Below are 16,168 nucleotides of genomic sequence, written 5' to 3'. Positions count from 1 at the left end.
CCATATCGGATCCACCGTCCTTTACATAACCCAGACAGTGCAATGCACTAATACTGCTGTATGGCAAACCTGCCTCAGGTGTCATGTTAAAGCAGCCTGTTGGCCCATCTTGCCATACCCAAGGGGTTCAGCTACCCAAAAGTGATTTCAACCCAACTTTGTGAGACCAAATTGAGAAAACATCTTCCTTATTATGAAGGGGTTCTCCTACTCTCATTTTTGCTCTTTCTCATCTTGAAAACAAATCCCAAACCAAACTCCTTAATCCAAACTCAGATGACATCTGGTTCTCTAGGTCTGCCAGTCTAGGTCAACACAAATCCTACCCAAAGTGACACTTTTGTGCAGGGTAAGACAGGTCCATGCAGTGTGGAACAGCTAACAAGCAGCCTAGCTTCTGCCCCTCTGCTCTGGTGAACAGAAATGGAAACAACACAAAATATTCTCATTCCTAGTAATTCTGGGCTGAAGGAGGGCTTTAAGTTGGCCTTCTGTGTCCTGTAACCCCAGGAAATATGATTAAAGAGCTAATTATCTGTCATTATTATAACATGTTTGTACAGACAAAAAAAATTAATTCTACATACTTTTTTCTTTCAACCGTATACAACCATGACTTAATTCTCAGTAAGCAGTTAACATCTTCCTAGAACGAAGGCAATCTCTGCCTGTATGGTGGGAGATACCAGTTTATAATCTTATTTATTTCTTGAGACAATTCTACAAGAACACTTTGGCACATGCAGAAGTTTTGTTCTTTGTCCTTCAAGAACTGATGAAGATGATGTGTCATCTCTGATGGCTGTTCATTGAACAAAAACCGCAAAGCGGAAATAAAAATGTTTTCCCATAAAAAGTTTACATGCTATGCTGCAGTCATTATTCAAATTCACAGTTGCAAGTGATTATCACACTGCCTCAGACACAAATTCATGCAAGCACTTCAGTTCAAGTGATTCATAGGAACCAATGAATAAATAGTCCCATCACTGTTTTTTGATGCAGGAGGGCAATGGCCATTTCTAGTGTGGAAATTATGCGCACATGAGGAGGTCTCTGTTCTGTAAATCTGGGCTTGCATTTCACAGCAACCAAACTTGCTCAACAGGATGAAGAAATCCCTGCGGAAAGTCTTTGTGAAAATGGCATAAAGAAAAGGGTTAGCACAGGAATTGATGGGGTAAAACAAAACCAGAAGGATCTTGGATTTGGACACTGTGATGAGAGGAACCTTGAGTGAGGCTGATATTGCAAAAAAAGATATTGGTGCCATGCAGAGGAAGTCCGTGAAGATCAGTATGGCCATGCGCTTGGCAATCTTGGTGTCACTGTTTGAAGAGATTACATTAGGGTTTCTCACAGTAAAGTAGATGCAGATGTAGCAGGCACATATGATCACAAATGCGAGTACATTCAACACTAAAAGAAATATAACATAAGCCTGAGAAAATGGTGTTTCTATATCCATGGGCAAACAGATGCTGACCTTCATGTAGCTGCTGACTCCAAATATGGGAAGAAGTGCCACAGTGAAAGCAAACATCCAGCCAAAAATCATTATAATCACAGCATGACGAAATCGAACTTTGCGGTCCAGTTGCATGGCATAGGTGATGGTATGCCACCTTTCCAGAGTTATCACAGTCAGTGTGTAGACTGACAGTTCACTTGCAAACACTGTAAAAAATCCTGCAGCATTGCATCCTGCCCCAGTTTGCCAGTCTATGGCATAGTTGTAATACTGGCTTTTGGTCTGGATATCTACAGATGCAATAAACAACAGATAGATACCTATGCAGAGATCTGCAAATGCAAGATTGCACATTAGAAAACGAGGTACGGTGAGTTTGTATTGACTGCTTATTAAAATGATGAGGACAACAATGTTCCCAGTGATAGCTAAAATATTGATAAACCATATCAGGACTCTCAGAATGTTGTATCCCATGATATCTTCACATGGATTGAAAGCATCAGGTTTAGGTGAGCAAGCTACGTTAACTACTTCATTGCATAAACCATAGTCAAATTCACTCTCTGCTGGGTCAAATCCTATGCCATAGTTGGAAATATAATCTTCAGCTGCAGATCGCCTATGTATCTTATCGCCAGGCTGCTCATCAAGGTCTTGCTTGGCCTGAGATATGCTGCATATTGGATGTAATTCAGTGCTGAAATTGTAAAAAGAGTAGAGTTGGAAACTAAGAGTCATAGCACAAGGCATACAACAAACATGAAATCATCGAGTTTCCATTAACAGCTCAGTTTTTTTGGGTTAGCTTATTGCATAGACTACCCTGGAGCTTGAAATTAATAGTCTGGCTGGTCCCTATTTATAAAATATTACATGGAAGTGTAAATGATTTGGAAACATCATAAAATGTAAGGGAAAGGAAAGCCTGATGTTTGCTTTACTAGCAATCATGACGCAGTTACCCACCTGGACAGGTGCATTCTGTAAGAAGCTGTCCTTATTTCAACTGAATTTCTCACATAATCTGTCATTGATAAGCTGATTCTTGCATGGAGGAAACATGTGATGATGAATTCCTACATAAGACTGAACTTTGAAGAATGAGTCAATTTAGCTGTGCCCGTAAGGATTCTGTATAATCACAATAATGCTACTATCCCTTAGTATTGCTCTCAAATTCCCTTTTTCCTAAAGTTTTTGGCAGTCAGTGTACCATATTCAATGTTGTAACTCCTTCAGGGCACAGAACAACTCCAGTTCGTGCCATTCATTTCGAGTATCTCACATCATATTGGTAACTGGCCATTAACACAAATAAATAGCATAAATAAATTCATGCAGTCTTCCAGATAATCTCTAGAAGCCAGATGCCAACATGGGTACAAACACAAGACATGGCAGAACATGTTGCTTAAAAATTGTTTTTCAAAGAGAATGGATTTGAAACCAAGCAAAGTGAAGCCAAGCCAAGCCAAGCCAAACCAAATGAAACCACACCACACCCAACGTACCCAATATTTCTGTAGAAACAGTAGTTGCTTTTGCTTCTGTCAGAAAGTCTTTTTTAAACCTTTTGCATATTTTAGAAAAGGTAGACAAAGGAAATAAAGGAAGAGTTTCAAGAAAAAATGTCTTTGAAGGTAAACCAAGTATTTTTTGACAGTTTTGTGTTTGACTTCACTTACTAGAGGACTAACTCTATGCCTTTCTTCTCCATGCCTAGACCAAAGGAAGAAACACATGTTTTGGCTGAGATGATAGAAAGATGATCAGCTCCATCAAGCTAAGAAATATCAAGGCATGTTAACAAGAAATAAAGGGTCAGACTTTATCAACTGCTTCTCTAGGCTGCCTTTGAAGTTTGGTGTCCCAGAAACTTGCATCCATAGCTTTGCATAAAATGGATCCAGACCTAATCTGAGTTAGGGAATAGAACAACTGACAACGTGTTGCAAAACCGACACAGTTCAGATCTGCCTACTTTCATCTACAGCCTAGACAGCAATTTAGGTGTATAATTTCTAGGACAGGACCCCAGCTTATCTTCCACCCTGACTTGCAGTTCAGTTGAGAGAAGAGCTTTCTAGGCAAGTTAGGCTGAAATTGTTAAACAATTGGTAGCAGCTTAAAAGGAAGAATTCTTTTTTGTAACTTAATTTTACCCTTTGCGCACTCACTACATCTTCCAAAAATCGAGTTTAAAAGGTCTGCAAGAAAAGAAAACTAATGAAGGCCCAGCACCAGAAGGTGAGGGACGTTTCCTATGAGGTTCTGAGTATCCTCTACTATTATCAATATTTTTTATCTTGCCTGTCAACTGAGGCAGAAAACTGATTTTCTGTGAGGTCAAATATGCACTATGGAGGTCACAATAGCAATAACAAGGCATTACATTTTGCTCCCCTGTGTTCTCCTCACATAAGGATGAGTGAGGGGTCCAGTGTATTGATCAATATATCAGCAGTTCTCTAGCTGAAAGGGAATATGTGCTTCCAAGGAGCAATAACGGGAGAGAAAGTCCCTCACTTTTGAGTGCAACAGGCACTTGAGGGTCCTGAAAGCTACTGCAATTGGTGGTCCTTCATAAATGAACTGAGGGGAATGTTTTTATCCAGTCATTTCTCAGCTATGGGTTAAAAACAAACCTTTTCCAAAATTATGGTGGCACTGCCTGGAGCTAAATCTGTCCCCTGATAAGATTGCTATATAAGGCCAATTAAGTATTTCAGATTATTACAATTTATTCATTCTTGAATTATTTTAGAGCCACTGGTGCCAAATAAAATCAGGTTCCCATGGAGTTAACTACTCTGTTTTCTCCAAGGATGGGTGGTGAGGAGTCTCCCACCTGGTTACCTGTACTGTGAGCAGATAAGATGGGCAGTTGCAAACTCCCAGGGGAAAGAAGAGCCATCCTCTGGTACTGACTGCTTACTGGTTCTTTGCCCTAGGATATTTGCCCTTTGGGCTGTATGGTGCATTCAGAGCAACAAGTTAAAACATTTTTTTGGCAAGAGATGCTTGCTTTCTTTTGAGACAGCAGGTATCATAACACAGTTCATTTATTCAGTCTATTTGTAACCCTCTGTTAGTGTTTAACATTGTTTCGCTCAAGTAAACCCTCTGAAAAACAAACTAGAAGAAAGGACAACTTAAAGAATAATGTTAAAATTGGCAGAGCAAGCTGACAAAAATAGACAAAAATGACTACCTTTGTACAAGTGGTTATTTTATGCGCTTCGTCTGGATCCGGTGACAGCAGGATCTTGTGTGCTGAGAAACACACTCAGCAGAATAAACAGTCCCGAGCTAGGTTCTGTATTAAGCCCTATCTCAAAGCAATCATCCTCACTGAAAAGTGACATCAAGTGAGTTGTAAGCAACTGATATTATGTTCTCATGAGACGAGGCCCAAACACAACTCCTGATGCTGCCACGTTTTTTTAAAAAAATAGGATTTCAAGTGACAGCTCCTCCAAAGAATAATGATCAAGTGTAAGGACAGAGTCGTATCAATGTCATTCTTTTAGGCAGAAGGTGATCTTTGTGTCAAAGAAAGCCAAAAGCTTGCTGAAGTTCATAATGGTCTATGTCAAGTTGAGGGTTTTAACATCCAACCTCTGCCCTATCCACACTTCAAGGATATTATTTTCCAGTCACAGGAAAACGTGAGGGGTGTTCAACACACTGCACTGGGCTTGTCCTAAGAAAGCAGTTTACCTTCTGTTAGGCCAGCATCACAATATTCCAGTGTAATAAATGTACAGATCAATATTTACCATATAATCCTTCTTGGAATGGGGAAAAAAAAATCAAAATTGCCTACATTTTAATTTGTGTTTCAGTCTGGTGGAGCTCTGCTTGATCCGCCATCCTCCAAAATTTAGAAAGCCCTGCTGCTGTAACAGGTTTAAGCTTTTTGTTATCACAATAGAGCCTGTTTGCTGGTGCAGGCAGATTTGGGAGAGATGACTGAGCATGATCCACTATGGCAACTTATTTTCTCTAGGGTTCTCGAATGCTGGACATGTCTCAAAGAGGGGAAATCTTACATAAACAGGGCAGCCAGAAAGGGGCCACACATCCCTGTCTTAATTCCTTCCCGAATTTCCCATGTGAATGCTAACTGCTGCCGTGATCCTTAGAAATGCACTTCTGGGGGTGATGAGGCATCTTTTTTATCCTCCCTGGACTACCTGGAAGTATTCTGAGACCCAAATGGCCACAGGAGGATGACTGTCTCCTGTGAAGGTGCATGGCAAGTCAGGTCACATCACGGTTCTCACCATCACAAGAAATGCCTGCTGCACTGAACCAAGCACAGCTCTTGCCAAAGAGATAATACACATTGTGTGATCAAGCACTGCAAGCTATTAATAACTCTTAAACAACCCGAGCAGTCTTCAATGCACATGCAGCTTGTGCCAGCTGTCAAGAAAACTGCTTTGAAATGAAAGTGGGTGTAGCTACTGTATGTGTGTCTAATCTCTGCTGAAGTGTATGGCAATACTTCCGGTATTCAAACTGAACTAAAATGCATCAATTTTCTCTTTTTAAGCTGGAGAGTTGGTATCAGTCTCCCACCAATTTCAGTACAAGACACATGACTGTGTGAAAGAAATTACCACTTTTAATTATGTTTTGAAGCAGTTAACAGGAAGGGTTGATCTAAATAATTGGTTCTAATAATTTTGCATTTACGCTTAATATATTTTTTAAAAGATATGTCTGGTAACTATTAAGAACATAGATAAATACATTCAACTTTGTTCTGTTGACCAGGGTGATACAGTTCACGTGCACATTTATTCAAGTAACTACACATCATATAAAGAAGAGCATTTCCAACTTGCATACTATTTCTTAGCATTGTATTACACCTGATACTATAGGGGACTGTGAAGTCATGACCAGACTTGCTCCAGAAGCAGCCCTGCTGCCACGTGGTGCTCTAGCTCAGCTTGCTGGTGATCCACACTTGGGTTACATGAGTTCTGCACAGTTCATTGGCATTTCTTTGCAAAATTGAACTTGCCCAGGCTGTGGGAAGGGCTATCAGTGTCCTCCTTGGTTTCTTACCTGCCAGGGCAGAGGCTTCCGAAAGCGGTGCTGTACTAAGGGGGAAGTGAATGCTTCAATTCCCTAGGGCAAGTGTGACATAGAATCATAGAATCGTTTAGGTTGGAAAAGATCTTTAAGATCATCAAGTCCAACTGTAAAGATAACACTGCCAAGTCCACCACTAAACCATGTCCCTAAGTGCCATGTCTAAAAGTCTTTTAAATACCTCCAGGTATGGTGACTCAACCACTTCCCTGGGCAGCCTGTTCCAATGCTTGTTAAGCCTTTCACATGGAAGTTATTGAAAACCCAGGTGAGCGGACTAGATACTGAGAGATTACCAAAAGGTCAGAATTATTTCCTCCTGTAGCTTTCTTTCAATAGTAACTCTTACTCTGTTTTTCAGAAGTCCACTTGCATAATTTAAGGGGTGGACTCTGGGATTTGGATCCTGATTTGGCCCGAGCAACCCAGAAGCCAAGTACCTTCAAAAATACGAATCATAGTGATATCAAGGTCCCTTTGCAGATTCAGGACTAAACATGTTTCCATTGGACTCTTTGGCCAATGGACCACTTTGTCATCAGTGCCGGAGGACTGGACCCATTTCTACTTAGCAAGCTACCAAGCACTGTGCCTGCATAAGCCTTCAGAAGTATGTGAAAATGTCTCCTGTTGATAAGCTGTCCTAGCAAAAAGTTTAGCATTTTGGATCAAAAATGGGCAATGGGGTATGTATTCTGTCAGATACTTCCCTTATCACTGCAGTCTCTACTGTGAGACTTGCACTCTTTACACAGGTAGTTTTGCAAACACACATAGGTGATATTTATTAGCTATCAGCACAAGCAAGATCAGTTACCTTTCATTGCCTGGTGACAATACAATGCTAAAAGTAAAATAAATGGCTGTTATAAGTATTAAAATAGAAGCTACTAATAGTTTATGCTTTCTCTGCATCATTTTACTTTTCTTTGAAGTTTTAGGCAACTTCTAAAGACAATGTCTTGAATTGTAACAACGATCCATATTTTTTTTTCTGCCATGGCAAATTCCAAGTCTTTGAGGACATCCAGTAAAGGAAGAACTTCAAACAATAACAGGGGTTTCCGTAGGTACCAGTTCCTCATGTTTTCCAGTGGCACAAATTCAGGAGGTTCATTAGCTAGTTAACGTGTACATTTAAAACCTATCTGAGCAGCCAAAAATACTCAATGAGGATCATTGATACCTGAAGTCTTACTGCAACTTGCTAATGGAAAATTAAAATATGCGTGGAAAATTACTTTGGAAGGCTAAAAAGACACCCCACCCTGCTCTAGGTTAACCATTTAAGAAATCATGTACAAAAATGTTCTGTATGTAGACTCAACAGACAACATATCTGTGGCATTTGGTTGGACAACATTACAACGTCAGTGCAGCTTGCTGAGAGAAGAGTTTAAGATCATTCAGCAGTCCTGTTACCCTCCTGAACTGATGGCCAAATATTGACCAACTTCTCTGCAAACACAGCTTTTCCTCCAGCTACCTCCTGAAAAGTTATCAAACTTTTCCTGTTGAATGTCTTCAGCATGGCTCCAGGCTGATCCAGGACAGCAGGTCCCAATGAAAGATGGACCTATTGCAGGTTGGGGCTAGAGCTGCAGCTGGGAAAAATGCTGATGCTAACACAGCTATCAAAATTTATTACCCCCCTGGAATGGAGAGGCAGTGCACTGTGTAGCATGCATAAACATGTATGTATTGTATATTTATTTATTTCTATCCATTTACTTACCTGCACTGAAAAGACCTTTCCTATCCAGATTTTGAAGAAGTCTATTTAATTCACTATCAACTGCTGAGAAACACCAACAAGGAAAACAAATGAAATCACTTACTTTTGCCTTTTCCAGTTTGTAAACGCACAGCAATGGCTAGGATAGGTGAAGTTTGCCTCAATCAAAGATCTAAATTTGCTTAAATCGGGAAGCTTTTTTAAATTGTATGTAGACCTTGCTCTTAGCTTCTTAATGAGTTCTAATCCATGACTTGGCAGGAAACTGATTCTTGTTCTTGAAATATCCCTTTAAGAAAACATATGAAAATCTTGGTAAAAAGCAAATTTACTTCTGCCTGACAGTGGGTATGTGTTTTAGAATGTCCTACTCATTCTCAGAGTAGTGATTGGAAAGAGATCAGCTGGAAATCCATGCTGAAAGCAGGATCCAGGGATAACTTTGGTGTTCCTTCAGGAAACCTGAACTAATATTGCAAACAACAATCAAGTGATGGCAACTGGTTTGAGAAAAAAGAAAAAAAAAGTCCCCAAACCCTCTGAGTAAGAATTAGCAGGAACATAAACCATTAGTGCCATATGATTCTGCGTTTAGTAAATACCCAGTAAATGCACCAAACACCCCAGAAAACTGTTACAGGATAAAAAAGGCTGATGAAATCACAACAGAAGTTTGTTACATGAACATCACATGATGGGAAGGCTACTGTGGAAAAGGCAATAAACACAAAGAGAGAAGCTCACAGGGGGGTACAGATGTGAGGAGAGGTTGGGGATATCAGGTTTTGTACTCATTAGGAAGAAAAAGAGATTAAAGAAAGACAGGGGTGACATGGTTCAAACTGTGAGGAACAAAAATAACAAAACATTTCCAGAGGTTTAAACAAACAACAGAGAGAACAGACTGAAGCAAAGAAAGGGGCAAGATTACAGGAGGTTAGGAGAGATGTATTTATGTGGAAGGCAATTACTGTGTGGGACAGGCTATCAAAGGCAGCAATGGAAGCAGCAGCTACAAATGTAGTAAAGAGAGCATTAGTGAGGCTTTTAGAAGGAAAAACATTGTGCACACACTAAATCTTGACTTGTGTCAAGCAGGTGGGAAAGGGAAGAAGGACCAAGGGTGCTCCATCTGTAGGCTAAGGGATACTTGGAAACCCATCCCCATGGTTCCAGGGTGGAACAGCTAGAGCAAAATGTCCTCACATTTCCCTCACTAGGGCACAAACTGTGTCCCTCAGCTCGTGACAGCAAGCTCCTTTCTCTTAGAGAAACAGTAAAATGGACTATGCAAAATCACCCTGTCCTCCCTTAGCACATGTGCTCTTATGGCGTGAGACTGATCCAGGCTGCAGTGTTTCCTGAGGCTGCTCTGTTCTTTATTCTCTGACAAAAGAAAGGAATTTTTCCTAATCAAGGAATTGGACTGACAATATTTGTAATTTTCTCCATGCCCCCTCCAAGATACAGTTTCCAATTAATCCATAACAGTACCATGTCAGGACAACATATTACTTGATCTCTATTACCCAACATGCACAAATTGTTTTTATTATCATATTAATGCAGTAGAGTGGTGCCACATGAGGGGGAGACCAAGTCTTAGCAGCATGTAATAAACTTTAGACAGTTGCTATGTACCATATGCACATTTGCACCTTTGTTCTCTGTTCTAAGCAGCAAAATTAATACCAGGAAATGCCTCTGTTTGAACTCACAGTCTTTAGCTTATGGTGGCCGAGCCTAACAAATTCATATGCAGCTAATAAAGCAGTTATTGATGGTGGGTAAAGATGATCTTTGTGTCTGTGCTGTACCTGCAGCTGGAGGCTTTGCATCCAGGCTCTGAATGTATGTAGAACCTTCAACAACTGGACCATGAATTGTGGCAGCAGAGGAGCAAACGTAGACCCCACTCCACTGCCCTGGCCTGAGGCCATGACTTCTACTGGAAGGGTGAGATGGACCTGTGGAGTCAGAAATACTTTGAACTTCTGCAGGTCAGGCTGAGAGAAGCCATGCTGTGGTCCTGAGGTTGTTCTGGGACTGACCCGTTTCTCACAGGAGCTAAAAGCTGCAGCTGAAGAGAAATTTTAGGCTATCGATTTCTGACTTAGACTCCTGAAGAGGTAATTAGGTTGCAACAAGCAACCTCGATTGTTTCATGGACTGACTATTGCCCTTAGTATGCTGCCTAATGAAAACTGTCACCTAGAGTATATGTTCATGACTCAACAACTGAACAGCAGTTTTCTGCCTAAATCCATGGACAGCATCACTCATGGCATCATTAAGAGCCTATGAAACTTCACAAGGTCTCATAATTCTGAACAAGAGCATGGAAAATGTTTTCTTTGGCTTGTTAGCTAAAAATCTTTACTGAGTCCAAATTGTTATTACACTGGATGGAAATAACAAGTAAATATAAATAGTAAAATCACCTAGAATTAAAAATGGCTAAAATGTTACTGCGTCTCTGGGCATGTCCAAATAATTTCATAAATATTAAATATTTGTCCATGAAAATATTTTCTTCTTCTTTTAAAAATCCTTCTTTCTATGCTCACTATTGCACATAAACAGATGTGAGTTAGGGAAAGTGTTTTGCACACTACTGCAGAGTTTGTTGGTACGTCTGTTAGGGATATTTATTGATACACCACTGACAGACCCCCAAACAGTAAGCACAGATATTATGCAGGTGGTTTAGTAACTTACTCCACTGAATTATCACAAGCAGACCTCAGTGCAGAGGTTCTTTGGGATGTTCATCTCTAGTTAGAGGCTTGATAAATTAAATAAGCACAATGAACAAGATGATAAAGTGGCAGTAGGAAATCAAATCAGAATACATGTTCTTGTACTGTTGTTTCGCTGCTAGTCATCAGCCTTGACAGCAGCCGGTGCAGGAACAGCAAAATGAATCTGACTTCTCTTCCAATCACTTCCCTTTCCCACTGGGAGTCTCTGTTGGATTAGCAAAAATACTGACCAGCTGATGAGGTTTGAAAGGCACATACAGAAATAGCGAGAAATGTCTGGCAAAGCAGAAATCAGAGTGGGGTAGACTGATCGGTAAGAACAATTTTCTCTGTGCTTGTATCTAAGCTGATCTCTGGCTGTGCTTCAGGGACTCAGCTGTTGAGCTGGGGATCTATGGGAGCTCTCCTTTGCCCCCCATATGTGGGTTTCCCGTTGAAGACAAATTGCAAGGATAGGATGGACCACAGCCATACCTTGCCCTGCATCTGAGTCAGGACACAGCCAGAGAACTCCTAAGGACTTCAGTAAAAACTGGTGTAAGCCACTACAGCTCTGCAGGCACCAGAAGATGATTAAATGAAACAATCTGGCTGAAAATTGAAGCTATGAAAATCCAAGTTGGAAATACAGTGTATTTGTGTAGAGAAGGAATGTGTATAAGTGTGGGAGTAATTAGCCATTTGATTTACTTGCCTACTGTCAGCACTGAAATCCTTTAACTCAAAACTTGATGTCTTTCCAAAAGAGATATTCTAATTCAGCCAGGAGCTGCAAGCCTGAGAGAGGATTTGATTTGTGAAACTGTGTAGCCGGTACAAAGGCTAAGATTGGTGCTTTCTTACATTGCTGTTTGTGTTTCTTTCACATTATTTTAATATGCTAAATTATAAAATAGAAGTTGGTATTAACTGGCAGCAGAACACTGGTTCAGGAAGGACAAGAGTTAAAACATCCTGACGTTCATTCTAATAAAACATTGCAGTCTGCAACACAGATTTGATTGCAACAACACTATTTGTCCCAGCAAAGGTATGATTATGGGTCAATCATTTCCACAAGTGAAAGCACATTCCTGGTGTACACTACAGTGACAGATGAGTAAGAAGGCTCTTCTTTTGTGATCTCAGTCAGGATAAAAAGGTAATTTCCCATCCATAGAATAATGGATGTATTGGTAATGGAACAGAAAACTTCTTACACAAATAACTTTGTGTTAGAAATTGAACTATCAAATGAATCTGAACTACAGCCAAATCAATTTGATAAACCTCCAGAATATGATGGTATCAGCTACAGCTTGCAAAGAAAATGCATTTACTTTTTGCTACAGGAAACAATGCTTTTCCATAGAAACATAAATGATATTACTGCGGAAAAGGTGCTCCACTGGCAATCTTTTCCAGAGAAGGAAGACACTTTGAGGGAGTGATGGAAGTGGAGCAGAATGCAGTAACACGTACCATAGCTCTTTATATCATAGATGCACTGACCATCACAACACAGAAAAAAGACCTTCAGAAGAGCTCTGATCTGAACTCAAGTTTAACCAGACATTTTTCTCCCACTTTTTTAGATTTCTAACCACTCTAACCTCTGTGTAAAATCTTCCAACAGCTCCAATGACCCCTTTTGACCCTTTCTGGGTGACTCCTAGCCCTCTCTGGACATCCAGGGTAGATGGGAAGAAAGAAAAGCTCTGATGAATTGGTAAGACAAAAAAAGACTTCCATGTCTCTGTTGTAGCTCTTACATGTTGTAGCTTGTGCTCAGAAACACAAACAGTTGTGCACACTCACAGGCATTTTCAGATCCAATGGAAAACCGTGGCTTGAAGTAATGGTAACTGAGATCCATGAGCATCCTACTGCTGAATTCTCTACTGCTGAGACCTTGCTTTCCAGCTTATCACCCACAAAATACATTTTGTTGTAACTGTGTGAGATATCTCTCATACCTATCCCTACAGGGGATAGGAAATCCCAATCCCTATCCCTATAGGGTAGGGATTTTATCTTTAGAATTAAGTTTCAGAGATGCAGTGGCAGATCTTCAGTAGCAAGCAATTCAGATTTAAGCACTGAGGACCCACACACCTATTCTTGAGTTTGCTCAAACAAAAAATGAACAGCATTTTTCTCTGGAAAAAACCAAAGCAGAACTACTCTCTTACAGAGCTTAATCAACTGTGGAGAGAAATCTGGATCTAAATCCCTGGATCCAACTACTCCCAAAAACTTGAGGACAAAATGAAAACATGGATCTAGACTGAAATTTCAGATATGGCTTCCAGTTTTTTTATATTCAGAACTACACCTCCAGTTTTGAACTCCAAGATTTGTGAGATGTTGAAATCCAGACTGGCAATCACATGTTCTTCTCTGTTCTTTTCTGGGGAGTTAATAATTAAAAAAAAAAAAAATTGAGTATTACTTACAGAACAATAGGCCCATTGGCTCCTTGGAAGACCTCATTTGGTAATTTTTCTAGGTTGTGATTATCACTTAGATTTCTGAAAAACACAACAATATTGATGCTAAAACAATCTGAGATTTAAAAAAAATAGCTTGCAGCAGTTACTACCTTCTAATAATTGCTTTTCAGAATAAACAACAGAAATAGTTACAGCTCATCCAGGTAGGTTCCATTAAATGCATGATTCTCAATTTCCCGAATCCCATTTTTATTTAGCCATCTGCAACAGAGTAAAAAAAACAGAAGACTTGGGTTCTTATTCATGCTTCATAGCTAAAATGTATGTAATTCAAATCAGTGAAAGGGATCTCAAACAAATAAAATTATTAAGTGGATATTCAAATGATGAAATTTCTGTGAATACTAGCTTGTAAGATCCCAACAGTTGGAGGAATTCTTTGGAGAGTACAGACAGGAATAGGGCAGATGAGTGCCACCATCAGCGATGATAGCTAGAGTAAGTTTCTGAAGCAAGGGCAGAGCTGATGAAGGCACTGGTGGTGCTCACGGCTCCCCTGGGAATGCTGCAGCGGAGTCGGTGAGGCTGTTCCAGGTTAATCCCAGCAGGGGTGAGACCAGGATCTTTCCTGCTGGTCCTGTTGGTGCCACTTGGTTTTACTTTTTTCAAGATGCTTTTGAAACACTGAGCCACAGCTTAACCTTTGCCAGTTATTAGAAAAAAAGACTACCACCTGTGGTGGTCTTGTGTCCTCAGTGGGGCAGGCAGAGAAGGAAGGTTGACCATCGCCAAGCTGGGCAGGAGGGGGATGGTGGTGATGCCAAACTGTCCGGGAAGTGGCTGATTCCTCCTAGTCTGCTGCCTTGACAAATTACACTCCCTGTCTGCTCTGCTGCCCCAGTCCCACCTCCGCAGGCTCCTTCCCCCAAAAGGAGACACAGGTAGTGAACCTGGGAATCAAAGCTCCTGGGGCTTTCCGCCAAGTTTTTAGTGTTGTGCATTAACTAATTAGTGTTTAACGTCCTTCCCTCTCTTCCCTTCACAGTCCTAAAAATTTACATTTGGGTCAGTTATATTTTTCATCTTTACGGTGTAATCTTTCATCTTGCTTTAAATGTCACTTTGCAACTCACGCCCTCTCCAACAGGCAATGACGGGTCTGATTGATGGCAAAAATGGCCTGATTTAATTAAACTGTCAGCAAACCTGGACGTTTTGTTTCTAATTCACACTGAAAGCTGAGCATGCAAGTGACCCGCTTATCTAAGGTCCGAGGTGGTGAGCTAAGGTCAGCATGAAAATCAGTTGTGGGTCTGGCTGAAAGGATTACTCTTTTGACCATGACAGGCAGATGTACATAGCTCCATGTCTATAACGTCTGTCAGGTCAGATCAGGAGAACTGTCACCGTCCCCTTCACTTGCAAGCACTGTTAGACATGAGTGAGCAGGCACAGACAAGAGACATGTCCCTGCTTATAGCATTTAAAACATTTATTATATTACATTGATCTTATCCATTCATAGCTGCCAGGCTGATATATATGCTTTTAATCACAGTATTAGCACTTACTGCGTTCCCTCACTGAACATGATGCTAATGCAATGAGATACTAAGGTTGTAAAATCAGAGTCACTGTTGCAATACAAGGTGGACTATACACTCTTGTCACCTGGCTAATCGTATTCAAGTAGTAAAAAACGCAAACAAAATTTTACCTAAATCCCAAGACCCCATTATACTTTATACAGACAAGTTTCTATTGAGACAAATTCTCCCCTCACTCCACTAACTCTTACGTTATCAACAAGTGACAATGAAGGCAGAGATCCAGAGCTTGGGCATATGGGCTTTTACTGACTATTTCATGGCTACAGCAGTGTTTTTAATACACACTTTAAAATTCACCCGGTGCAGCAGGCCACTGCCCCTGAGGTAATATTTACAGCCTATTTCAGGGCAGGAAAGCTCTATGTTAGGCTCTAAGTGACATGCAGACCTGGAAGCAAGGTGAATTTCTTCCATAAATTTCTAGCACTTCTTTACCAAATGTATCCACAGTTCCAGTCTGTGCAGATCCCATGCATAGTGCAAGATCAGATACAACCCAAATTACTGGCTTAACCATGCTTGGAGCCTGCCACAGCTAAACCTGCTAAAATTTGGTCTCTCCAGAATGTGGAGGCTCAACGGGTCCTCTGTGTTTTTAATGCCATCTTGACATGCCTGATTTCACAAAATGATGTTGCTGTAACAGTAACTTTTTATTGCATTGCATAGTGACTTCAGTTTTGTCTAGAAAACCAGCAAATTTGGGTCTAAAATGAGGCAAGTTCATCACAGCACAAGGAAAGCCCAATCAGGGACTCTCAAAGAGCACACGCAGGACCCCTGTCCCAAGGGAGAACTACAGCAGAGTCAGGACATTGTCGGTGGAGTCCCCATCCCTGGAAGTGTTCAAAAAACGGGTAGATGTGGCATTTCGGGACATGGTTTAGTCTAGTCTACCCTTGATTGGCTTAGAGTAGACTTGGTAATGTAAGTTAATGGTTGGACTGGATGATCTTAAAGGTCTTTTCCAACCTAAACGATTCTATGATTCTATGATTCTATGATTGTATGACCAGGGAGGTGGTGGCCAGGTCTGCTTGCACAGCTCT

At 40.7% G+C, this 16,168-nt stretch overlaps 1 protein-coding gene across 1 annotated transcript in view; it reads right to left on the bottom strand.

Moving 5' to 3' along the window:
* Nucleotides 1–943: 943 nt before the first annotated feature.
* FSHR (follicle stimulating hormone receptor) overlaps nucleotides 944–16,168 on the bottom strand; it is an 83,193-nt gene continuing 67,968 nt past the window's right edge. The window contains exons 7-10 of the mRNA XM_075707622.1: nucleotides 13,702–13,770; nucleotides 13,513–13,587; nucleotides 8,419–8,604; nucleotides 944–2,171 (exon numbers count right to left, since the gene is read on the bottom strand). Of these exons, the coding sequence (XP_075563737.1) occupies nucleotides 944–2,171; nucleotides 8,419–8,604; nucleotides 13,513–13,587; nucleotides 13,702–13,770 (1,558 nt within the window). The remainder of the gene's footprint in view (nucleotides 2,172–8,418; nucleotides 8,605–13,512; nucleotides 13,588–13,701; nucleotides 13,771–16,168) is intronic.

This window comes from Pelecanus crispus, chromosome 3 (assembly GCF_030463565.1).
Source record: "Pelecanus crispus isolate bPelCri1 chromosome 3, bPelCri1.pri, whole genome shotgun sequence".
In the NCBI taxonomy this organism is placed as follows: Eukaryota; Metazoa; Chordata; class Aves; order Pelecaniformes; family Pelecanidae; genus Pelecanus; species Pelecanus crispus.
Note: the sequence above shows the minus strand (reverse complement) of the source record. Positions and strands in the feature narration are given on the sequence as shown.